Source organism: Macaca mulatta, chromosome 11 (genome assembly GCF_049350105.2).
Source record: "Macaca mulatta isolate MMU2019108-1 chromosome 11, T2T-MMU8v2.0, whole genome shotgun sequence".
NCBI lineage: Eukaryota > Metazoa > Chordata > Mammalia > Primates > Cercopithecidae > Macaca > Macaca mulatta.
In genome coordinates this window covers 100,078,315-100,105,112 of record NC_133416.1, presented here as the reverse complement: position 1 = coordinate 100,105,112, position 26,798 = coordinate 100,078,315, and the positions used below count along the sequence as shown (strand labels likewise).

At 35.1% G+C, this 26,798-nt stretch overlaps 2 protein-coding genes across 7 annotated transcripts in view; one reads left to right on the top strand and one right to left on the bottom strand.

The window, feature by feature from the left end:
* EEA1 (early endosome antigen 1) overlaps positions 1–22,241 on the top strand; it is a 163,193-nt gene extending 140,952 nt beyond the window's left edge. For all 4 annotated transcript variants that reach the window (XM_077954757.1, XM_015152444.3, XM_077954756.1 and 1 more), the window contains 8 exons: positions 6,398–6,580; positions 12,631–12,816; positions 14,373–14,504; positions 15,480–15,665; positions 16,598–16,836; positions 17,113–17,233; positions 17,840–17,938; positions 18,635–22,241. In XM_077954757.1, the coding sequence (XP_077810883.1) occupies positions 6,398–6,580; positions 12,631–12,816; positions 14,373–14,504; positions 15,480–15,665; positions 16,598–16,836; positions 17,113–17,233; positions 17,840–17,938; positions 18,635–18,757 (1,269 nt within the window). In that variant the 3' untranslated portion in view covers positions 18,758–22,241. The remainder of the gene's footprint in view (positions 1–6,397; positions 6,581–12,630; positions 12,817–14,372; positions 14,505–15,479; positions 15,666–16,597; positions 16,837–17,112; positions 17,234–17,839; positions 17,939–18,634) is intronic.
* Positions 22,242–24,087: 1,846 nt separating this feature from the next.
* The window catches only part of PLEKHG7 (pleckstrin homology and RhoGEF domain containing G7), a 73,289-nt gene continuing 70,578 nt past the window's right edge, over positions 24,088–26,798 (bottom strand). For all 3 annotated transcript variants that reach the window (XM_077954758.1, XM_015152445.3, XM_001105079.5), the window contains 2 exons: positions 25,556–25,653; positions 24,088–24,599 (listed from right to left, as the gene is read on the bottom strand). In XM_077954758.1, coding sequence (XP_077810884.1) covers positions 24,492–24,599; positions 25,556–25,653 — 206 coding nt within the window. In that variant the 3' untranslated portion in view covers positions 24,088–24,491. The remainder of the gene's footprint in view (positions 24,600–25,555; positions 25,654–26,798) is intronic.

Here is a 26,798-nt window from a genome sequence, read left to right as displayed (position 1 = left end):
ATGAATAGGATATGGCCCCTTACTCTCAAGCAACTTATAATTTAATGAGAAAGCAAAATGTAAGCGAAAGAAAAACGTATTATATAATGGAGCAGTTATCAACTGTTGCATTTGTCTGTTTTTTTTTTTTTTCCATTTAACTTCTTCACTAATGGATTTGAGTTCTTCAAAGAGAACTTTGTCTGTTCTAGCAAATAAGCTCTTAATCATTTTTAAAAAATGAATGGATGAGTTTGTCAGAGGAAAAATATTGAAAGCCCAAACATGAGCCCAAAGAGCTATTATGGCCATTGTTGAGACTTCATGGAGAGCTTAGTTAAGAGTCAGAACAATAATTAAAGAGTAAGAAACCTAGATTTATGAAAAAATGTTAAAGAAAATAAGTAGTATTTTAGAAAAGAAAATGTGTAATTGCATTATGACCTTCAGTGTGAAAAAGATATCCAGCAGTTCTTCAATATTAATTGGAGGAAGAACTCTATGAAAGGAAGATGGCATGGGATGTTATCAGATACTGTGTAGGGAGATCAGCTCTCTGCTCCCCCATAGGCAGTTAGCACCAATTCCTATCACTCTGTTTCCTAGGTTTCTTGAATCCTTCCTTCTCATTTTCCACTGCTACAGCCTTAGTCCAGACTTCTTTTTCTCTTATCAATGCGGGCTCTTTTTTGGTTCCATATGAACTTTAAAGTAGTTTTTTTCCAGTTCTATGAAGAAAGTCATTGGTAGCTTGGTGGGGATGGCACTGAATCTATAAATTACTTTGGGCAGTATGGCCATTTTCACAATATTGATTCTTCCTATCCATGAACATGGAATATTCTTTCATTTGTTTGTGTCCTCTTTATTTCGTTGAGCAGTGGTTTGTAGTTCTCCTTGAAGAGGTCCTTCACATCCCTTGTAAGTTGGATTCCTAGGTATTTTATTCTCTTTGTAGCGATTGTGAATGGGAGTTCACTCATGATTTGGCTCTCTGTTTGTCTGTTAATGGTGTATAGGAATGCTTGTGATTTTTGCACGTTGATTTTGAATCCTGAGACTTTGCTGAAGTTGCTTATCAGCTTAAGGGGATTTTGGGCTAAGACGATGGGGTTTTCTAAATATACAATCATGTCATCTGCAAACAGGGACAATTTGACTTCTTCATTTCCTAATTGAATACCCTTTATTTCTTTCTCTTGCCTGATTGCCCCGGCCAGAACTTCCAACACTATGTTGAATAGGAGTGGTGAGAGAGGGCATCCTTGTCTTGTGCCAGTTTTTAAAGGGAATGCTTCCAGTTTTTGCCTATTCAGTATGATATTGGCTGTGGGTTTGTCATAAGTAGCTCTTATTATTTTGAGATAGGTTCCATCAATACCTAGTTTATTGAGAGTTTTTAGCATGAAGGGCTGTTGAATGTTGTCAAAGGCCTTTCCTGCATCTATTGAGATAATCATGTGGTTTTTGTCATAGGTTCTGTTTATGTGATGGATTATGTTTATTGATTTGCATATGTTGAACCAGCCTTGCATCCCAGGGATGAAGCCAACTTGATTGTGGTGGATAAGCTTTTTGATGTACTGCTGGATTCAGTTTGCCACTGTTTTATTGAGGATTTTCACATCGATGTTCATCAAGGATATTGGTCTAAAATTCTCTTTTTTTGTTGTGTCTCTTCTGGGCTTTAGTATCAGGATGATGTTGGCCTCATAAAATGAGTTAGGAAGGATTCCCTCGTTTTCTATTGATTGGAATAGTTTCAAAAGAAATGATACCAGCTCCTCCTTGTACTTCTGGTAGAATTCGGCTGTGAATCTCTGGTCCTGGACTTTTTTTGGTTGGTAGTCTATTAATTATTGCCTCAATTTCAGAACCTGTTATTTGTCTATTCAGAGATTCAACTTCTTCCTGGTTTAGTCTTGGGAGGGTGTATGTGTCCAGGAATTTATCCATTTCTTCTAGCTTTTCTAGTTTATTTGCATAGAGATGTTTATAGTATTCTCTGATGGTAGTTTGTATTTCTGTGGGATCGGTGGTGATATCCCCTTTATCATTTTTTTATTGCATCTATTTGATTCTTCTCTCTTTTCTTCTTTATTAGTCTTGCTAGCGGTCTATCAATTTTGTTGATCTTTTCAAAACACCAGCTCCTGGATTCGTTGATTTTTTTGAAAGGTTTTTTATGTCTCTATCTCTTTCAGTTCTGCTCTGATCTTAGTTATTTCTTGCCTTCTGCTCACTTGTGAATTTGTTTGCTCTTGCTTCTCTAGTTCTTTTAATTGTGATGTTAGGGTGTCGATTTTAGATCTTTCTTGCTTTCTCTTGTGGGCATTTAGTGCTGTAAATTTCCTTCTACACACTCCTTTAAATGTGTCCCAGAGATTCTGGTATGTTGTCTTTGTTCTCACTAGTTTCAAAGAACATCTTTATTTCTGCCTTTATTTCATTATGTACCCAGTAGTCATTCAGGAGCAAGTTGTTCAGTTTCTATGTAGTTGTGCAATTTTCAATGAGTTTCTTAATCCTGAGTTCTAATTTGATTGCACTGTGGTCTGAGAGACAGTTTGTTGTGATTTCTGTTCTTGTACATTTGCTGAGGAGTGCTTTACTTCCAATTATGTGGTCAATTTTAGAATAAGTGCGATGTGCTGAGAAGAATGTATATTCTGTTGATTTGGGGTGGAGATTTCTGTAGATGTCTGTTAGGTCTGCTTGTTGCAGAGCTGAGTTCAGGTCCTGGATATCCTTGTTAATCTTCTGTCTCGTTGATCTGTCTGATATTGACAGTGGGGTGTTAAAGTCTCCCATTATTATTGTGTGGGAGTCTAGGTCTCTTTCTAGGTCTCCAAGGACTTACTTTATGAATCTGGGTGCTCCTGTATTGGGTGCATGTATATTTAAGATAGTTAACTCTTCTTGTTGAACTGATGTCTTTACCATTATGTAATGGCCTTCTTCGTCTCTTTTGATCTTTGATAGTTTAAAGTCTGTTTTATTAGAGACTAGGATTGTAACCCCTGGTTTTTTTTGCTTTCCATTTGCTTAGTAGATCTTCCTTCATCCCTTTATTTTGAGCCTATGTGCGTCTTTGCATGTGAGATGGGTCTCTTGAATACAGCACATTGATGGGTCTTGACTCTTTATCCAATTTGCCAGTCTGTGTCTTTTAATTGGGGCATTTAGCCCATTTACATTTAAGGTTAATATTGTTATGTGTGAATTTGGTCCTGTCATTATGATGTTTGCTGGTTATTTTGCCCGTTAATTGATGCAGTTTCCTCATAGCGTCGATATCTTTACCATTTGGGGTGTTTTTGCAGTGGCTGGTACTAGTTGTTCCTTTCCATGTTTAGTGCTTCCTTCAGGAGCTCTTGTAAGGCAGGCCTGGTGGTGACAAAATCTCAGCATTTGCTTGTCTGTAAAGGATTTTATTTCTCCTTCACTTATGAAGCTTAGTTTGGCTGGATATAAAATTCTGGGTTGAAAATTCTTTTCTTTAAGAATGTTGAATATTGGCCCCCACTCTCTTCCGGCTCATAGGGTTTCTGCCGAGAGATCCGCTGTTTGTCTGGTGGGCTTCCCTTTGTGGGTAACCCGACCTTTCTCTCTGGCTGCCCTTAACATTTTTTCCTTCATTTCAACCTTGGTGAATCTGACAATTATGTGTCTTGGGGTTGCTCTTCTCAAGGAGTATCTTTGTGGCGTTCTCTGTATTTCCTGAAGTTGAATGTTGGCCTGCCTTGCTATGTTGGGGAAGTTCTCCTCGATAATATCCTGAAGAGTGTTTTCCAATTTGGTTCCATTCTCCCCATCACTTTCAGGTATACCAATCAAATGTAGATTTGGTCTTTTCACACAGTCCATATTTCTTGCCAGCTTTGTTCGTTTCTTTTTAGTCTAACTGTGTCTTCTTGCTTTATTTCATTAATTTGATCTTCAGTCACTGATACCCTTTCTTCCACTTGATCAAATTGGCTGTTGAAGCTTGTGCATGCATCACGAAGTTCTCATGCCATGGTTTTCAGCTCCATCAGGTCATTTAAGGTCTTCTCTACACTGTTTATTCTAGTTAGCCATTCGTCTAATCTTTTTTCAAGGTTTTTAGCTTGCTTGCAATGGGTTCGAACATCCTCCTTTAGCTCAGAGAAGTTTGTTATTAAGACGTAGGCCTTCTGAAGCCTATGTCTGTCAACTTGTCAAAGTCATTCTCCATCCAGCTTTGTTCTGTTGCTGGCAAGGAGCTGCAATCCTTTGGAGGAGAAAAGGCACTCTGATTTTTAGAATTTTCAACTTTTCTGCTCTGGTTTCTCCCCATCTTTGTGGTTTTATCTACCTTTGGTCTTTGATGTTGGTGACCTACAGATGGGGTTTTGGTGTAGATGACCTTTTTGATGATGTTGATGCTATTCCTTTCTGTTTGTTAGTTTTCCTTCTAACAGTCAGGTCCCTCAGCTGCAGATCTGTTGGAGTTTGCTGGAGTTCCACTCCAGACCCTGTTTGCCTGGGTGTCACCAGTGGAGGCTGCAGAACAGTGAATATTGCAGAACAGTAAATATTGCTGCCTGATCCTCTGAAAGGTTCATCCCAGAGGGGCAGCTGCCTATATGAGGTATCTGTCAGCCCATACTGGGAGGTGTGTCCCAGTTAGGCTACTTGGGGGTCAGGGACCCACTTGAGGAGGCAGTCTCTCCATTCTCAGAGCTCAAATGCCATCCTGGGAGAACCACTGCTCCCTTCAGAGCTGTCAGATGGGGAAGTTTAAGTCTGCAGAAGTTGTGTGCTGCCTTTTGTTTAGCTATGCCCTGCCCACAGAGGTGGAGTCTAGAGGCAGTAGGGCTTGTTGAGCTGTGGTGAGTTCTGCCCAGTTCAAGCTTCCCAGCCACTTTATCTACTCAAGCCTCAGCTTGGCGGGCCCCCCTCCCCAAGCCAGACTCAGAAGTAGCAGCTTTTTGATGCTCATGGCTGCTGTCAGGAATCCAGATTTCTGCTTGATATAGATATGTCAGTCATTCAAGTGGAGACATCAGGAAGATACATGGATATAAGAATCCAGAGTTCGGATGGAAAGGTTGCAGTTAGAGCAGTTAGGGACATAAATTTGGGAGTCAGTTGTAAAGAAGATCTTTAAAGCCTGGGACTAGTTGAGATCTGATTTTCTTTTCTTTTCTTTTCTTTTTTTTTTTTTTTTTGAGATAGTGACTCTCTGTCACCCAGGATGGAGTGCAGTGGTGTGATCTTGGCTCACTGTAACATCCGCCTCCTGGGTTCAGGCAATTCTGCTGCCTCAGCCTCCTGAGTATCTGGGATTACAGGTGCACGCCACCACGCCCGGCTAATTTTTGGATTTTTAGTAGCGGCGGGGTTTCACCATGTTGGTCAGGCCGGTCTCAAACTCCTGACCTCAAGTGATCACCCACCTCGGCCTTCCAAAGTATTGGGATTACAGGCGTGAGCCACCATGTCTGGCCTTGTTGAGATCTTCTAAGGAGAGAGTGTATGGATTAAAAGAGGGTCAGCAATAGAACTTTGGGGTGTCTCAACATTCACAGAAGTAGCAGAGGAAAAGGAGCTAGTAAAAGATTTTGAGAAGTTATGACCAGTAAGGTAGGAAGAGAACCTAAAATATAAGGTACCTTGGAAACCAGTTGAAGAAAGTGTTTCTAGAAGGAGACATAATCAACTGTATCAGGTACAACTGAGAGGTCAAGTGAGGTGTTAAAAAGGATAAGAATATAGGATTTTGGAACATGGCAGTTACTAATGACTTCAACAGTGATTTTATTGGAGTAGTGTATTTTGAAAGTCAAATAACTATTTTCATACTATGCATATGTATATGTTTTAACTATGTCATAATTTGTGCATATCTACTGAATCTTCTTGAAGACTAAAGACAAGTTTAGAGTTTACGGGAGCTTTGAAACTTTGTGAGATTTTCTTTTTCTGCCTCGATATTAATTAAGATGACCTGTAGAATTTCTTAAGTTATTCTTGCATTTCCAAGAGTAGAAACTATATATTAATACTTCAACAAAGTAATGGCTTCTTACTTTCTTTCATGTACAAGTTTCCCTTAGTTCCACCTTAAATTATGTCAGCTGAGGCACCTAGCACTGCATGTTCCCACAGAATGTAGTTGTTACTCTTTCTCCTGACACCTGATAGTACTTCCCAGTGAAATGCCTTTAAAAAAAATTAATTAATTTTGTGTTTTATGGTTTTTAACTTGAGACTTGTTAAGATTTTGTAATTCTTTGACTTTATAAGTAATTTACCCCATTGAGGTAGAATTTTGAGGCATAAGTACAGTTCATCTTATTGTTTGGAATTTTCTTCTAGGTGTCTGGATTTTACTTTATATTTGTAATTGGTTTTTGGAATGCATACTGTTTTAAATAACTATTGTATGTTTCAGACAGAGCTTGAGAATAAACTACAGCAGCAGTTAACACAGGCAGCCCAGGAACTTGCAGCAGAGAAAGAGAAAATATCAGTATTACAAAACAACTATGAAAAAAGTCAGGAAACTTTCAGACAGCTTCAGTCTGATTTCTATGGGAAGGAATCTGAACTTCTAGCCACCAGGCAAGATCTTAAGGTATAGTAAACTATACTGTACTATAAAATCTCAGTAAGTTTTATAGACATTCATTAAATGATCTATTTGAATCCAAATGGACAAGGAAATGTTAGTATTTGTGGAATAGTATGCTGTTTTCTGTTAAATTACTTTTGTATTAGCATGCTTTAAAAAATTGTTTTATATTATAATGAAATAATGATATACATAAATGTGGGCATTTAAAAATGACGTATTTGTAATAGTAAGATAATTTGGATATATCTTAATTGTGACACTGTTAACTTATGTAAATATTATGCTGTCTTTATGTGCAAATAACTTTAAAGATAGGCTGCTGTTAAGTTCTAAATATAAACCGCTTGTGAAAAAATGCAAGCAATTTTACCATTGCTTGTCAGGCAATTCTGACTTTAGTTATAATATTTGTCAAGTTCCCAATATTACTGGATTGCCTAATGATTAAAATTAGGAGATTATAGCTCAAAATAAACTTACCCTTAATTATATAACAATGTATATAAATTTTGTCTTTGGTAACATTATTTGATTAGATAAAGTATCAAGTTTATTAAATTTAAGGATAATGGGAAAAGGGTAAACAATTTTTAGGTCACAGGAAAGTACCAGTTTTCTAAGGAAAATTGAATATTTGTGTTCTCTCACAGAAGGTTCAACCAGTTTTTTTTCCTCTCTCTCTTTTTGTTAAGGGGAAATTCTTTCTCTGTTTCTTTCCTGTGTTTGGGATTTTTGTTTATTTAATATAAAGTACATATTGCAAAATTCTGAGAATGAAAGAATATTAAAATGTTTTATTTAGATAGAGAGCATATATTTTATCCATAGGCTGTTATAGGGAATTATGAAGGAGGTGGGACTTGATTAGGTCCTGAATTTGAATACATAGAGACTCCTGAGAAAGGTCATTTTATTCAGGGGCATATTGGAGAAAAAGTGCCGTAGTAAGAATGAGTAAAGCAAGCACATAGTTAGCATAATTGCCTTGCTGGCATACTAGTTTATGTTTGGAATTAAGGTTTAAAAGGTTGAATCTAAATTGTGAAGTATCTTAGATGCCTAGCAAAGATGATTGGATTTTATATTTGAGGGGAAAAAGTGAAAAGTCTAAATAGAGGAGTAAAATGAAGAAAATAGTACTTTAGAAAATAACCTAGTAGTGGCTTGCAGACAGCTTGGATTGGACCTGGAATAGACTAGTGGTGGAGAGATGAGTTGAGAGGTTACTTTCTTTCTCCATAAATTCTAATAGTCGAGGTATAAGTTGATTAGAACAAACGTGAAAGAGGATGTAATAGAGGAGATTAATGGGAGAGAGAGAAAAAACAAAAGGGCTGAACCCATACCTGGCTGCAAGGATTTGACAAAGAGATAGGAAATTGGGTAAAATAATTTTCACAGTGCCAGTAGAATATCTGTATATCTATCTATGTATCTATGTATCTATCTATCTGGAGGTAAAAATTAGCAATAGTTGTTATTAAGAAAAAATACCACACAAGATTTAGGTAGTGTTAAATTATTATTATTTGTCCTTACAACACTATTGAAAGTATTGAAAGTCAAGGAAGCTTTGTGGAAGAGTTTGGGCTTAGCCTAAAAACAGTGAGGAACCACTAAAGGGAGTTACTTACATTTGTATTTTAGGCAAATGACTCACTACAGATTGAGGAATGAGAAACATGGCTGAATGTGAAGACCAGAAAGGAGACTTTGCAGTAGTCTAAGCGCAAGATGATGGTGGTGTGGGCTGGTAATAGCAAGGATGGAGAAAAGTGCATGAATTTGAAGGATATTTAGGTGATGGAAGAGATGAAACTTAATGATTGATTGGAAGAGTCTTATAGAAATCACACTCTTTCCATATGGATGTCATTTACCCAAAGCATAAGCTAGTAACAGGAACAAACATTAAATCATCAATGTTAATTGATTTGATTGATATTCTTGCATTAAGCCAGCGATTTTTATTATGCTTGAAAGCTATGTTGTGTACTAATAATTTCATACATGAAAGAGTAACTCAAATGTAAATAAGGGCAAAAAGAGAAAGCTGAGGGACAAGGCTGCCATAGAGTTTTACAACTTATTAAGGGACCTTGGATAGATCCTCTATTCCAAAGCTTTCTTTTGCCAAAGAGAGCAGGCCCAGTGCTTCCTTTTGCAGAGAAGACAGGACTACTGCTATACAATAACAGGACCATGGTTAAATCTTAGTTCTGATTCAAAGTCTGCCATTCTTTCATCATTTCACTAGAATTTTTTATACAAAAGATTGTTAAATGTTATATAAATGCTTTTAAAATGAGAAGTGTATGAACTACTTAGGAAGCTTAATTTTTTTTTAATGGTAAATTCCTAGGGAAGTTCAGATATTTATAGACTTAGATAAGAGATGGCCATCAGTTATTATTTTTCTTTTGCTTCAGTGATGTTGTATGGTCTTGTATATAAGAGAGAGAAGAGGCGAGATTCAGAGCCTTGTAACGTGACACCCACCTATGTCAACGCTATCTACCATGGGTTGGCAGTGCACAGCATGGGCTAACAATGTCTATTCTAGACATCGGTAAAGTGAAAGGTAGCCTGGCCTGATCTATGCCTTTAGCCCCATCTGCTGGATTACTTATGAAGTACTTAAGTTTGTTGACTGGATATTTCAGATTGGTTATGCTGTGCACTACTCTGTGTTGTCCAGGAAAGGTAGGGGTAGAATTTAGCTGTAAAATTTACACGCTGAGTGAAGTGAAAATTCTAGGATAATAGATTTAGAATTAAATGTAAATCTTCTTAGCCTAGTACTCTCTCTATAACATTGCATCAGAAATCAAGTAAAAACAACTAAAAATATGAAGGGTGTGTTTTGTTTTGTTTTGTTTTAAGAAAGAATGGGAAAACTTGCTGAATAGACAAAAACAATAGCTACCATAGAACACTGCAGAAATCATTTGTTTACTGGGGTACTATAATGTGATTGGCATAATCAGGGTCAAGGTTGGTATTTGATCCATTTAGGGATTTGCCTATTCAAGAGGAGTAGATGGGTGAAAGATAGTCCCAACAAAACCATGGAATGAGAGATGGGGTTCTCTGAGGGAAGAGATGCTGAGCAGATGAAATAATATGCAATATTATTATAATTTGCAATAAGAAAGACGAAAAGAACATATAAAATGCATGACAGTATAAATGTTCATCTATGTCATTGAATGACAGATGAAAGCTCAGAGGCAGGGGAAAACAGTATGTCTTGGCATCTTCAGAAAAGATTTCATGGAGCAGTCCAAATTTTGAGCTTGACTTTAAAAAATAAGTCACTGGGTTTAGTGAGTTTACAATTTTATAGGCTGTTATTTAAACCATGGGCTTTTTGGAAATCTTGTGGTTAGAGGTTAGGGGTGCTTTCCAGGCTCTAACAAGCCTTGGTATTTTTAAACATTAGATCAGGATCTCTATTAACTAATTATAGTTGTTGTAGACTGTTTGAACTGGACTTTGTCAACTTTTCTCCTTTTTTATGTGAAATCACTCTCACCCTTTGTGACCCATAGGTCAGTTCCCACATGTTTTATAGAGCTTTCTGTAAACCCCACTCCACAGCGTCTCACACTGGTTTTCTGTGCATTTGGCACATAGCGTATACCCTCCTGCCCTGCATAGCTTCCATTTTACATGCCTGTTCTGCTTTTCGGGCGATGTACTCAACTCCCTTAAGACAGAGACCAGCTTGTACCCTCCTGTTCTGTCTTAACAGTGTTCTCAATTAATGGTTAGCTGCCTGATTAGTAAAGAACTAGCTGATGTTAATTCTTTCCTGAAAAAAGCCTCAAGGGGTTTAGTGTTCTACTGGCAGTCATTGAAAATTAAGATTTAATTTATATCAGAAAGGTATAACTGGGTTACTGGTAAGAAGTAAACTTTCTTTTTCAGGAAGCTTAAGAATCCTCATAAATAAGATCTTTATTTCATTTTTTTTTTAACAGAATACTTGTTGTATACAAGCCTACTCAGCAGGGATCCTTTCCTAAATTACGTTTTCTGCCTCCTTTTCAAAGGAACTGTACCTCTAGATTAAGAAAGATCAGCTTTTTCCAGATCTGATGGAAGAGATCAATTGGATCTCTTACCCTGCTGATTCTTCGCAGTAGCAGCTGAGAGTGGCAAGGTTCTTACCATACCCATTACCTACCTGTTACCATATTTATCCCCAAATGAAGTGTAATGAGTGAAAAAACTTCCCCTTTCCCCAGCTTCTTCTCTTCAAAATACTTGGGCTTTAAAACAGTCAACAACTATGGACGATGTTAAATGACAATCACTGCTTCTACGATATAGATGAGAAGAGAATAGTGTGCCTTCTCAGGATACAGCCTCAGATGTTTGGCTGAATTTTCTCTTTTCTTTTTTTTTTTTTTTGAGACGGAGTCTCGCTCTGTAGCCCAGGCTGGAGTGCAGTGGCCGGATCTCAGCTCACTGCAAGCTCCGCCTCCCGGGTTCACGCCATTCTCCGGCCTCAGCCTCCCGAGTAGCTGGGACTACAGGCGCCCGCCACCTCGCCCGGCTAGTTTTTTTTTTGTATTTCTTAGTAGAGACGGGGTTTCACCGTGTTAGCCAGGATGGTCTCGATCTCCTGACCTCGTGATCCGCCCGTCTCGGCCTCCCAAAGTGCTGGGATTACAGGCTTGAGCCACCGTGCCCGGCCGAATTTTCTCTTTTCATTGACTTGATCAGGTTGTCAGCTGTGAAGTAGTTATTTTTATTCTGTGACAAAATAATCCTTCCTATTTGTTTCAGGAAAAACTCTCTCAAATTGTGTTTTTCCTCTACTCTCACACCGCAACAATTATCAACACAGAAGACTTCTGTGACCAAACATAGGGGGATTTTCCCATACACACACCAAGAAGCAGACACCAACTGGGCGTCTTCCAATTCAATTCCAACACTATTTCTCTAGAGATAGTGTCAAATCCCACAGATTGAGGGCTCAATCCCCAAGACTGCTCCCTACAACTCCAAACACCAATCATAAATCCAGGCTTCCAGAACTTCTGACCAACCAGCTGGTTTCAAGTTGGGGTTTTCATGACACCCTCTTTGGGTTCAGTTAGTTTGCTGGAACAGCTCACAGAACTCAGGGAAAACTTATTTACATTTACTGATTTATTATAAAGGATATTACAGAGAATTCAGATGAAGAGATGTGTAGGGCGATATGGGGGAAGGGGCACGCCACCCTCCAGGAACCTCCATATGTTCAGCTATCTAGAAGTTCCCTAAACCCAGTCCTCTTGGATTTTTATGGAAGCATTCTTTCACCCAGGGTATGAGGCAGGACCCTCTGAGGGAGGAGTCTTAAGACCCACAATCAGAAAGTGGGGTGGGGAAGAAGATTAGAGGCCTGCCTAGGGACCAGTGGAAGGAGGGCAAGAGAGGAGATTCTGTTTCCTGAGACCTAACCTACCCAACATTGTAGCAAAAAACTGTAACAAAGGACATGGGAGTTTTGATTCAGGAACCCTGGACAAAAACCACTATGTCATAACACCATACTATTTATTACTATTTTTAGCATGTCAAGGGACATCATGGAACCTACCAAATGTATATGTATGCATAATGAAGCATTTAATTATATCTCTTTTAAAATTGTTTTCTTTCACATTGTCTTATGACTTTAACCATATATATGTTCTCTGAGTGTATCTGATATGGTCCCTACTTACTTGGTATTCTTTCATATCAACTAGCCAGTATTGAAGATGTGATCAACATTCAGCAAATACTTTAAATATTTATTAGTAAATAGATTATTTTTAGAGGCTTTGGAATTGCTTCCATTTTACTAAATATTTTATATTATAAATGTTTTCTATAAGCAAGAGAGTTAATATTTTAGAATTCTTTCTCTTTTACCTGGTCTTACTGATGGGTATAATATGCCATTTTTTTTAGTATATTGCTTTCTACAATGTTTATATTAACTTATGTTTCTGTTGAATTAACTAAAAACATGGCATATAATAATTTGGGAAAATTGTTTTTGTAAGTCCATAGAAGAGAAGCTTTCTCTAGCACAGGAGGACTTGATTTCAAACAGAAATCAAATTGGAAATCAAAATAAATTGATTCAAGAACTAAAGACTGCCAAGGCTACATTGGAGCAGGATTCAGCAAAGAAAGAACAGCAATTGCAGGAGCGATGTAAAGCACTACAAGACATTCAGAAAGAAAAGGTATTGCATGTTTCTGACCTAAATCTACAATCTTAGAGTTACAATTGTCTTAGAGATCATCCAGTCAATCCTCTTATTCAGTACAGGCATCATCCTTATTTTCAACAGCTCTCTCAGAGGGACCTCTAGTTTCTGACACTTTTGATTATTGGGATTTTAATGCTAGGAAGTACTTCTTAATGGCCTCCTAGTTATTTCTACCCTTTTTTCTTACTGCCCTTTTTAGTTTTACAAACAAATCAATTTTTCACACCATAGATCCTTGGTTATTTCAAGAAAGATAATATAGTTCCTCAACTATTTCTCATATAACGTTATCCTTTAGATGCGTGAATGAGATAATAAAAGATCTAGAAATAATTCTGAAGTGTGTTAAGGATTCTTAAAATTAAGAACCAGAATGTCTAAGGAGTTTATTAAGTTACAAAGTTGAAAGCATTCATTTATTAATAGATGACCAGTACATTTTAAAAATCACTTTAAATTCTATATGAAAGAAAAATTCAGATCCTAGGGAAGAGTTTATTTTTTGTTTTATAGTTGAAATCATACATTCGTATTAGCTGACAGGATATTACTCTGCAGTGTATAATCCCTAAAATTCTTGGTATATTCTGAGTGGTTCAGTTCCTGAAATTTAATTTAAAAATGTTTTGTGGGTGTGGTGATGGTGAAGCTGGAATGAAATTCATGATTTGTGCTTCAGGTTTAGAGAATTCTGACAGAACTATTGTTCATAAGGCCAGGTTTGATGGCTCATGCCTGTTATCCCAGCACTCCCAGAGGCCAAGGAGGAAGGAGTGCTTGAGCCCAGGAGTTCAAGATCAGCCTGGGCAACATAGTGAGACCTTGTCTCTATTAAAAAAAAAAAATTAGCCGGGCATGGTGGTGCACACCTGTAGTCCCACCTACTTGGGAGACTGAGGTGGGAGGATAGCTTGAGCCTGGGAGGTCAAGGCTTCAGTGAGTGAGCCATCATCTTACCACTGCACTCCAGCCTGGGTGATAGAATGAGACCCTGTTTCAAAAAGAAAAAGAACTGTTGTTTATAGGAGTTTAGTTGTGAGAGCTTTACATCAGACAGACTTGCTTTGTTTTTGGCTCTACCTCTGATAGATTATTTCATGTCTCATAAACCTTTGTTTCCTCACCTAGAAAATGGAGATTTAAAAATCTACATATACTAGAGATTAACTGAGATAATATGTAGTGCTCCTAACTAGATGCCTTATATAAAGATAGTGATAGTAATAAAATAGGAGTTATAAGAGTAAGAATGGTAGTTTTAGCTAAATTTTACAACATCATTACTCTGACCAGGTACTCTTTATCTCACAATATTAACTATAACTATTTAATGTTTACAATTATTATTATTGTTCACACTGTATAAATAAGGAAACACGCAAGAACCAAGAAAGGGTAAGTAATTTGCCCAAGTTAGGTAGAAAGGGGCAGGAGCCAGTGTCATCAATAGTAGCAGTCATTTTTATTACACCCATTTTCATTTAAGCATTTGCTTTAAAATTATTTTAAAATATATCATTTTTCTACAGTCACTGAAAGAAAAAGAACTAGTAAATGAAAAGTCTAAATTGGCAGAGATAGAAGAAATTAAATGTAGGCAAGAAAAAGAAATCACTAAACTAAATGAAGAACTCAAGTCCCACAAACAAGAAAGCATAAAGGTATGTTAAGATAATCATTTTTCCTGCCTTCTGTGTTATATTGTTCTTTAAATAAATATATATATACAAATACATATTTATTTATTTATTGAGAACTTGCTGTGTGCTAGGCAAATTGTTCTGTTGTTTCTGACAAATACTCTTGCCAGAGTGCTTTTGTATTGCATAATACCTGTACACATATTGAAATTGTTACATTTGTTTTTACATTACCAAATGAAGCAAAGTAACCCTAAGAGTTTCAATCTCAATGAAATGATAATCAAGAGATGTATTGATTTAGAAAATTATGCTCACGGGTAGTAAATTTCAAAATATGAAAGAGTTTAGAAGTAAGATTTAAAGGTATTGTTTATTCAATTATTTTTCTTCCTAAAGTCCTTTCATAATCTGTTATTTTTAACATTTTACCTGTTATAAGCATAAACAGGGTACCCGTTGAAGAAAACTAATTGTTTATTATTTGCTTTGTAAAATACTAATTTCTTAAAAAAGGTTAGATTCTTGAGAGCACTCATAATGCCCTTTGTGTCTGTCAGCATAGTTTTCATTTTGGTTTTTAATTAATTATCCCTTTATGTTCCTCTGTCCTCTAGAATGCGACTTCCTTAAATCAGGGAATGTGTATAATTCATCTTTATGTTATGTCCCCAGAACCTAACTCAATGTGTGATAACTAAATGATGATCAGTAAATGTTAAGTGAGGAAAGGCAAAATAGAGAGTACAGTTTGTTTTCTTTCTCCACATAATCAAAACGTATACATTTTTTGTCACCTGGATTTAAATGATTGTTGAGCAGGACATATAATCTTGCACCTTTTTAACCAATTGTTTAAAATACTGAACTTTTAAGAATTTCTTAAGTGGGTAAAACCTATATTCAATCTATTGTAATAAATTGCATAAATTTTAGCTACATTTTGAAATATTTACTGTGAAGGATGATTTATTTTTGGCCCTACTTTTTCAATAGGAGATAACAAATCTTAAGGATGCTAAACAGCTTCTAATTCAGCAGAAATTAGAACTTCAAGGAAAAGCAGACTCCCTGAAGGCAGCTGTTGAGCAGGAGAAGAGAAATCAGCAGATACTAAAAGACCAGGTGAAAAAGGAAGAAGAGGAACTGAAGAAAGAATTTATTGAGAAAGAAGCTAAGTTGGTCAGTGAGTTAATCAGGGGAAGTATGTTTTGCAGTAGAGCTTTAAATCAATCCAGTGAGAGGACTATTCTACTTATGAGATCTGATTAAAATGCTTTCCTAACATTTTAGTTTTTGATTAAGGAGATCTTATTTGTTTAAATAGCTGACATGTGGTTGGAAATATTTTACCCTGTAACCATATTTCTGTTTATATAAGTGAACACTGAAATGAAATAAAATTTTAAAAACTTCTTTTTGTTTTAGTGTCAGAAACCAAATAACCGCACAACTATGTAGATCTGGTAAATGGTGTGAATGCTAGTCATGTGAAACCCATTTGTTGGGTCAAAGCGAATGTTGATAAGGGGGAGCGGAAACTTGAGTTTGAAATTATGATGAACAAAGTCTGCTTTTCCTTTCCTAAGTTGCACATGCCAGATGGGAAGCATCTGGCTTTCCTCTGTTGAATTAAGTCCAAATATGCCCAGATAACTTGGCCATTGAATGTTTTAGTTGAAGAGTTTCAATTTTAACTTCAAACAGTCATTTGAAGGTTTCATAATGGTTTTTGGCAGACTGATAGAGAAAAGAAAGCATATGGAATTGGGAGGAATAAGGAAATTTCAGCTTTGTCTCTAGGGCACCTTGCTATCCCTAACCATATGTGTCTTTCCTGCTCTGGTGGAGAAAAAGATCTCATATTGTGTCACTTTAGCTCACCATCATGATGGTCACTATCCATCATTTCAGCATTTTGACCTTTGAGCCAATTCGTATTACATAGATGCTTGTGGAATCAGTTTTATTAATGTGTAATGAAATATGTTCTCCTGCCTCCATTCCCAAAGAAGCAATAGTATTTATATTGCCAGTATTTTAAATTTAATAAATCACATTTATTTTGCACTACTTTTGTAATAGATTTTCCCCCCACTTTTCCTTTTTATCAGCATTCTGAAATAAAAGAAAAGGAAGTAGGAATGAAGAAGCATGAAGAAAATGAGGCTAAACTTACCATGCAGATTACAGCATTAAATGAAAACTTAGGCACTGTGAAGAAGGAGTGGCAATCTAGTCAACGGAGAGTTAGTGAGCTCGAGAAACAAACGGATGACTTACGGGGTGAAATTGCAGTATTAGAAGCAACGGTTCAGAATAATCAAGATGAAAGGAGAGCACTACTGGAAAGGTGATTGATACCTAGTAAAATTAAGTTTATTTCCATTGTAAGTGATAAAAAGATTGTCATATTCCATAGTTTTTAAAAATAGAAGAATCTTGAGAAAAGTGCATAAGCCTCTATAGGTATTTAAGTTATAAATATTAATTTAAAAATTAATCTGTAAAACAGATAGTCAAAATTAATGTATTATATATTTTAAATTACTAAAGTAGTCCGTTATCTATACCCTAGAAGGGTCTTTAATGGTTTTCTAAAAAATTACCTCTTTGCAATCTATTCCAGATGTCTTAAAGGAGAAGGTGAAATAGAAAAGCTTCAAACCAAAGTATTAGAATTGCAAAGAAAGTTGGATAATACAACTGCAGCAGTGCAGGAGCTGGGCAGAGAAAACCAATCACTTCAGGTCAGTCAACTATTGATATGAGGCAGTTTTTTAGTCTAGAATTGACTTATTAGTGAAAAGCATATTTTTAACTTTTAAAAAAATCTCATGTTTTATAAATACTTTCAAATAGCTACTGTCTGTTTAGCAGTATTGTAGGTTTTATGTATACTTAAATATAAAAGTAAAGAACTTGTTTCAGAGACCTCAGAGATTCATTAGGAAGCCATGTCATTCATGAATTGTTAGTATACGGAAAGAACTACAAAATTCAAGAATACCAAAGAATATATGAGTCAGTATGTTTTAAAGAAGTGATCTGAGTATATGCTCAGAGTTACCAGGAAAGATTCATGATTATGTTTAGAATGAATTGGAAATCAGCAAAAGTTAGCAAGATGTTTCAGGAATAAAATTCCATGAATTTTATTTGGTCTTTCAGATTTATGAATATAGCTACTTTTGACAATAGAAGCTGACCAGTGTATTTCTGATTTTTAAAAATTTTATTTCATGGGTCATATTGTCAAAATTTCATAGAACTCTGGCAGCAAGTTAGAAATAATCTAGCATTCTTTAAAATGTTGAGTAGTATAATAAATATATCGATACTTTTTTGAAAAACAGATCAAACATACACAAGCGTTGAATAGAAAGTGGGCCGAAGACAATGAAGTACAAAACTGTATGGCCTGTGGGAAAGGCTTTTCAGTAACAGTGAGACGGGTAAATACTTTTGTTCATATAACTGTTTCTGGATTTCATTTCTCACTGATAATGTTTTAACCATCAAAATAGTCCTTCATTTGATCGAATAATTTTCTGTTTATCAGTAAACTTTAACAACAACATAGAATAACTAAACTTCATGCAGTCTAGCTTCTGGTTAGTATATGTGTTTGAATTTTACTTTTAAATTCAGTCTTCCAACTTAGTTGCTGTCTGGGACAATCATTTTCTGAACCAGTGCGCCAACATTAAACTCATGTTTTAGTAATTATTGGGTTCTTTAAAGGAAGAAAAAGCAGAGATATTTTTAAAATATATTCTAAATACTACCATTGTGTTATGACTTCAGTTTATATTTCTATTGGAGACATTAGTGCCTGAAACATTTGGGAATTAGGAGTAGTTTTTCATTGGATAGAGATACTTTATAAACACTTTTTAAATGCCTCCTCTGGTTCTTTTGAGAGTTCCGTGATAAATTCTATATAAAATGTTTAGCATAGTGTTTGATAAATAGGAAACATTCAATTTAATTATAACAAAGAGATTAAGTTAACATATTGAAACATTATATCATTAAATATTTCTAATGCTAATGTACCTTCACAATGTAGTTGGTGGTATTCATGTAGTTTCATAATACTTTTGGTATAGTTTTTATTCTTAAAATTGTTTAAATTTTGTCATTTACAGCATCACTGCCGACAGTGTGGAAATATCTTCTGTGCTGAATGTTCAGCCAAAAATGCCTTAACTCCTTCTTCCAAGAAGCCTGTTCGTGTGTGTGATGCATGTTTCAATGACTTGCAAGGATAATGGGTTATCCCAACTTCAGAGTAATATTACACTAACATTAGATTTTTAATAAATGTACTTAATAGAGGTCTTGGACTACTATTTGGTTTGGACATTGGTTGCAATACTAGACCAAATAGGAATTAGTATATTTTGGAATGTTATGGATATCAAGTAAAACTCTTCTATTTTTGTGAGACTTGGCCTTATCATCTTTCATTACTTTTTTCCCATTTAGCCCCTGGAATAGCTTTCATGCCAAGTTTAGAATTAGCCAATGAAATGTAAATAAACTTTGGACAGAAAATAGCAATGTATTTTTTTAATATAATTTCATTATTCACAAATGAAGAATGCAATTCCATAGCTTACTTCTTTCTCCTAAATTTAATGTACAAAAATGTACATGGATGATATTATCACTTGTTGCTGTTTTTGTTGCACAATAGCACATTAATTATATTAAATATTCTCTTTGTGAAGTTATGCACAGAACTGTAACATTTCCTCTACCTTTTTCTCTTATATGTAGGTTCATAGCTCAGTTGCATTGTTATGTTATGAATTTACTACTTGGGTGTTCTCAATACAGTTTATCTTAAAATATGTAGTAACCATGAATTCAAAAATGGTTTCTGTTTTAACAATATTAATTAAATTTTCTTGGGTGGATTTTATAAAAACCTGTGTAAAATCAATTTGCTTACTTATGGTTATCTGGGGTTGTATTTCAAAGAATAGGGTTAATTTTTCTTTTTGTCTTTTTCTGTCTCTTTCTTAAACTCCCACATATTGTCCATTTAGAATCTTAGAAAGCCTCTTACCCTAGCCCTCAGTTGGAGGATGAATAATAAACATTATATAATGTTCTTCTTCTCGGTTTCTTTTAAGTGGGAAGTCTTTTGAGATCAGCCTGCATATCATACCCTTATTTTGTCTCTCTAGCATCTTCAGGAACCTGAGTTTGCTTTTTACATAGATCTGATTTTTTCCTTTATTTGGTTTAACCTTTTCAAGCATAGGTCAGCTTCATGTATTTGTTTTATAATTTTGCATCTTAAAGCTAGTAACTAATATTGCTGTGGTCTTATTGGTGAAAACAAAATATAAAATGGTAAGAAGACATTAAATATTTTACTTTCTATTCTTATTCCCTATTGGGAAGAATTTTTAAAAGTTGTAAAATTGACTTAAAATGGTTCTGAATTTGGTGTTCCATATCAACTGTTCCCAGTTTTACTGTTGTGAAATTCCCTTTAAGTAACTAACACCTAGAAATAGAGTGTCACCAAAAACAAATATATTTAGGAATCCCAGAGTTACAATAAAAACTAAAACAACATGGCTAAGCACCGTAAGGATAATTAAGAATTAGCTTATTTGTATTCTGAACAATGGTATCGAACTTTAATTTAGCATAGTCTTATTAATTTGGAAAATTGTAAAACATCTCAAGAGAGAAGTTATTAATAATTGGTTTATTAATCTTTCTAAAGAAGAAATGTAGTTATACATTCATTCAGTGCAATCATTTTATAACAGTAGTTAATATTTCATTTATACTAGTTTATAATATACATTTGCTTTCAAATACTCTGAAATGAAATTATATTTATGCTATACCTACAATGTATGTAAACTGAAAGAGATCACTACGTATTTGTTTAATTATTTAAAAAAATTTTTAAGTAAACCCTGTTGTCATTAGCTATTAAGAACATCGATTAAGTTCCTGGACTTGGATAAACATATATCCTTGAGCATATATAATGAAGAAATACCGTGGCTCTTTATTAAAAATAATAGTTGGATAATATAAACTGAACTATTTATGTAGTTTTATATACTTATAAATCCTTCCAAATAGTTTTAATTCTATAATTTTACATATAAATAACTTAATAAGTGTGCTGGAAAAACACAGATGTTCACAGCACCACTTTTTTTTTTTTTTTTTTTAGATAATAAAATTCCACGAGAAATCTGGGTTTGAATATTTGTTCACTTTGTCTCCTAATTGGACACCCTCCAGGCCTTCTGTCTGTCTCCCCTTTACCCCCAACATATTCACAAAAAAATTGTAAGACAAGTAACCATATATAGGTGTTTGAATGATTTTCTCATTTTTATCTAACTAATTTCATTTCATAAGTCCCAAGTAATTTACCTACCATAGACTACTATACTGATAATATAAATGAAACCCAACATTTTTTCCTATGAACTCTCCCCAGTTTAATGTGTTTTGAAAACAAAAATTTTAATTTTTTTCCTTTTAATTAAAAAGTCATCTTTGAAGTCCTTATTGGCTGTACATTTTACATGTTTGCTGGTACTATTATTTTGTCAGTGAGTTAGAGCTGGCATGTACTGCTCTTGGCTTTAATGAAAAGCACATTGGCATAATGTTAGTAAATTCCAAACCCCGGCACAGAATGTGAGTTAAAATTAAGTCTTGCTGGGTTAGTGTACAATAAACTATACCTACAGACTTTTTTTTAATAGAAAGAAGACAAAGCTGCTGGTATATGATTTGTTCCTTTGAAGAAAAAATGAGGGAAACAAACACAAAAACCTCAGTGCAGTGTATAAATAACATTTTGTTCAACTACCTCTTAATGTGGAATTATCTACTTTAATAGTTTCCTGACAGTAATGTTAAATAGTAACTGCCAAATTTGTTATTTTCCCATCTCTCTTAAAAAGTCTTTATGATTATTTTATATAGTTTTGAGAACTTTAAAGCCACTTTTTTTTAACCTTACATTTGCATAAAAATGTTTAGCTTTTAAGTAGAGAGCAAATTATGATTTTATATTTTGATATTCATGACCTGTTTGACTATAGGAGTTTTTTTTAAAAAAATGCACTTTGGCTGTAAAACCATGGATGATTTGATCCATAAAATTTAAATGTGCCATCATTATAGTATTCCTAGACATGAGCTTGATGAATGGTATTCTGTAATTATCATGTGCCACACATTATCGTGTCTTAATTGCCCTTAGCCCAAATTTTAATGATCAATTTGTTATTGTTGCAGATGTGAATATTGTGCATAAACTTACTAAATTGATGTAAAATTGTATAAAATAGAATTAGAAGTCACTAAGTTCTTTCTGTGTAGAAGTAATAAATTTATTGTAACACAATGCAGTTGTGTATATGACATTCTGTAATTCCTTGAACTGGATCATATATTCATAACTTCTGTAGATACTTTTGCATGAACATTTTCTCATTTAGTTTTTGGGTTCATTATTTGTACTGTGTTTACTACTTGTGATCATGTAGTTGTGCCTTATTTTGTGAGAAAGTTTAGCTCAGTAAATACTGCAATTTCTAAACTCAGTGATTGGGAGGTTATTAATTATAAATGTAACTGATAAAGTACACGACAGCATTTAAATCTGTATAAAGAACAATGGAAGGATCCTTATTAAATTGTTGCTTTTGTTTTTTTTAATATGTTTAAATATTATATTAAAAAACATTTCTTTCTAAACTAGTTGTATTCTGTGACTATAAATTGTTTTGTCTAACAAAAGAGAGAACACTATATTAACCATTTTGCATTAATTTATATACAGAATATTAGGACTTTGCACTTGGATATAGACAGTGGTGTTTTAATGTTGTTCAATTTAGAATAGTAATTATATTCCTGATCTCGAGAAATTATTAATGCCATTTTGTTTTAGACATTCCATTTAATATTGTAGAGAATTAACAAAACTAAAAACAAAAATAAAAAATATGTAATTAATCCCTTATTTCATAAAGATACTTAAAAATTTTATTTATTTATTTTTTTCTCCTTCCTGTCCGCAAAGATACTTTTTGGAAGGCCCAATGTGCCATTGTTTTTCTTCCTGGGTGCCACGGTTCTAGAATGGTTTTTGTTCCGACCCCCACGATCCCTTCATTTGAATGTGCTTCATTCTAAACCCTCTGAAGAGTTTAATGTGCATATCCTCAAGCATCTAATATGTTGTATATTAGACATGTATTTTGTGAGCTTTATAGAATTCCAGTTTATGTGCAGCGTATTCTTGAGCTGTTTTACATATTTTGTTGATTTAGTCAGTCTGTCTCTCCCTTTAATGAGATTCAGAGGGAGACAACTACCTTTATACATGTAAGTCAGCCTGTGGTTGCTGGATTCATGGGACTATAGGAGTTTGAGAAGTCACCTCGTCTTAGTCCACTGCTCACCTCTGAGTTTGGTTTATATCTAAAAAATTTGCAAGACGATTGTTAATTAAAAAATTTTTTTCAGCCAGAAATTTCTTTAAAAATCCTCTCTTGCATAATCTATATTGTCTTCTCCTGGACATAACTGCTTTTAGTCCCATCCAGATGCCATCTCTAGAAATTCACTTGAAGTCTATTCTCCCCTTTGCCTTCCCCCCACCTCATTTATTCTTAGCTATTAACAATAGTTACTGTCCTCCAGATTGTCCTTTTATTTTTTTCTTCTATTAAATGTCTGACATTATTATAAAGAGATTATTAGTCTCCATTCTAATAGTGCTTGCCTTGTACAAAAGCCTTTCTGCTGCACTTGTCTTTACTGCTTTGTTTGCATGGTGAAATTTCACCTTCCTCAAGGAATTACTGTGCACATGACTTGCCCAAATATTATCCTCTCTATCCCATTCTTTAGCTTAACAAAATCAGCTAAGGCTTCAGTTGCCTTGCAACCAAATTTGATAAATTTACTACTTTCACTTTGCAAATTGCAAAAGGTACGAGCCTGAAGTGGAAGTTTGTGGACTTCATTTGATGCAATAATCTGACCCTAAGAACTAGTTCCTTGAATGTAGTTAATAGTATATGTCCTGTCATAATATAATAATTATTCCAACTGCCTTTCATGATAAAAATTCTGAAGAAATTTGAAGTCCTGCCAAATAAAATTAAGTGACTGTACTGTGCTAACACACACACACACACCAATCGAAACCAGAAAGTATTTTTATGGCAAACACCATCATTCTTCAAAAAATAAAGAGACAGATACCTTACTATGTCTATGAAAATCTACACTTCACAACAGGCCAAGAAAAGCCATGCAAAAGGGTTAACTGGTGAAACCCAGATTTTTTTCCCCCCGCTATCTTAAAGTAATGGAATTTAGTCTTTGGGGTTTTCTACTTCCACGTTAGAGTACTGTAAAGTATACCTGAGAGGAGTTTGAGAATAGGAATTTTAAAACTGCTATTAAAATGTACTTATTTATCGCTTTGTATATTAAAAGAACAATCAAGCTTTGTATCTAAAGAACTATCATTGTGTTTGAGGCAGGACTATAAAGCAGTTAAGACTGATTGACAAGCCATGAAGGAAAATTGGTTTCATTATTTTATAGATACACACAAAGTAAGATGCTGGAGTTCATACTGGACACAAGCAGTGAACATTGTTTTCCTTCTGATACTCCATTTATCTGATCATTCACCCTTTACAAATTAGCACCTTTCTTCACTCAACCTCTTACAAGCTTGACGGAAGCATTAGAAGGTAATCTGGATGTCGGTATGTATCTGTCAAGAAATTCCTCAGAGTTCAAACTTGTTGCAGTCATTACTCCTCTATACTGAGGATTTTCCTAGCTCAAATTTTCAAATTCTGGAACTTCTTTAAAATGCAAATTTCCTTCTAGCTTATCACTAGCTAAGTGTTACAAAAGTTTGAATGAAATAATAACTTAAACCCTAATCTTCTAAAAAGGCATGCTACTTATTTTAGGTCCCTAAATTTCAGAGGATTCAGCGGGCAATGTGAATAAAGATATTTTCTTGGTTTCCTGACTCTTGGTAAAGCAAGAAATTGCAGTTGTTATTTGTGCCATCCATGTTTTCTGTTGAAAAAAGAAAAAAATACATAAATAGAGATTAGAATGTTAAGCTGACAATTTCTCACATATTTGGGCTAATATTTTCTGCTATATTTATTGACCAGCTCTTTAAAACTGAAGACTAATGAAACATTTGCATATTTTCTTTCTTACATCTAATATAAATACTTCTAATCATACAGGAAAATGCAGATGGGCTAAGTGAGTATGGTATGCACATTGGATATAATCAAACAATAGTCAATGATAACTCATTAGAAAAATGAGTACTGAGAATACATGTAGTTTGAACATGGCATTGCTGGAATATCCATTCTCTGTGGAAACAAGTTCTCAACCTGTAGTATAATTTGAAAGAGACAGAGGGCAGTGACCCAGGAAATTGAATATTGCATTTATTGTCTGGCCACATTGTGGCTATGATGAAAGCCTACCAGGGGAAATTCAAAAATAGAAACTTCTAAGATAGAGAAACCAGAGTCAGGCAACTGCTCTTTCAACTTCATAGCTGTAAAAACAATGGCAGTTTTTCAAAGGTTGACAAGCTGACTTGACACAGATGGTTATTGCACCAGGCCCTCCTTAAGCTAATATCCTATTATATGCACTTAGGAAATTGATTGGAGCGTCTTGAAAGTTCATCATGCAATCCAAATCGATGCTTCCCCCATTTCCTACAGAAACTGCAGAACTCAGGCAGCTCTTGAGCTTCTCCAGGAGGAGAACTCTGCAAGCGTGAGGAAATTGTTCCTCAACCCTGCAAGTGTGAGGAAATTGTAAATACTGAGGCTTTTGAGCATTATATGGACTAGATGTATCCCTCCCGTCCTCCCAAATCTGCCCTTCCCAAGTGGTTGAGAGAAATATACAAAACTTTCCATTCACTGTTACTTAAGAGGCTGGGGGTGAGCTTATGTAAACTCTGAAGAATCAAAGACCCACAACATTAAAATACATACTTTGATGTTTTCCGTTTGGGCTTGTAATAAGAATGCTGCTATACACTGTCGATATCTGTTTTCGTGTTGTATAAGAAAAGCATTTCTCAGCCCAAAGACTAGAAAAAGATATTACAAAGACAAAAAGCCAAATCATTTCATATGAAATCCAAACAATTTCTTAGTACAAGAACCTGGGGTTTGTTTTCTATTTGGCTTATTTTTGTTTTAATGAGGGTGGGAGGTTTATGTAGGTTATAATTTTTTTTTAATTTTGTTTCAATGCCAAGACTCCACTACTATGTCCAAATAAAGCCCACTCTTCTATAAAAACCCTTTCTTCTTTAGCTCATGACTTCTGATCCTTGATGAAATGCAACTATGGCTTAAGTATGGGCCCCTCCTCATAGAACAAGCTAAGCATATGAGGTAGATTTTTGTGTGTGTGAAAATAAAAATATACAAAACAATATAATATTTTCTTTTTTCTTCCTCACCACTCCTTTAAAAATTTTTTTGTGTTTAAAGGGAAGTCACATCCAACCACGGTTTATAAACAAATTAAGACGTGGCAAAAATACAAAACCACCTGAATACTTCAGGCCAAGAAAAGCCAAAAACCACTCAAATAAAATCCAGCATCCACCAAACTGGGTGAAATGTAAAACAAAACAAAAAGAGACGTTGGCATGGTTTCTGTGTTTGCAAAAGAGAGCCTGTTCTGTCATTTTCTAGCTGGTCTCAAAGAAAAGGAGATAGTGGGAGAGCAGATTTCTTTTTTTAATATAGCAGGAGCTCTTTTAAAATGAAAGTCTCTTCTTTGAATTATTAATACAACACAGTTCTGAAGCTTATACATTCTTTTTTTCTTTTCTTTTTTTCTTGAGACAAAGTCTTGCATTGTCGCCGGGGCTGGAGTGCACTGGCGGGGTCTCGGCTCACTGCAACCTCCGCCTCCCAGGTTCACGCAGTTCTCCTGCCTCAGCCTCCTGAGTAGCTGGGATTACAGGTGCCCGCCACCACGCCTGGCTAATTTTTTTATGTTTTTAGTAGAGACGAGGTTTCACTATGTTGGCCAGGCTGGTCTCGAACTCCTGACCTCGTGAACTGCCCACCTCGTCGTCCCAAAGTGCTGGGATTACAGGCATGAGCCACTGGCGCCCGGCCCTGTACATTCTTTCTATAGTCAGTGTTTAGAAACAAACAAACAAACAAACAAAAACAGGCCAGGGCTGTCTCCTGCCCATATCAAGTACTTCAGAGA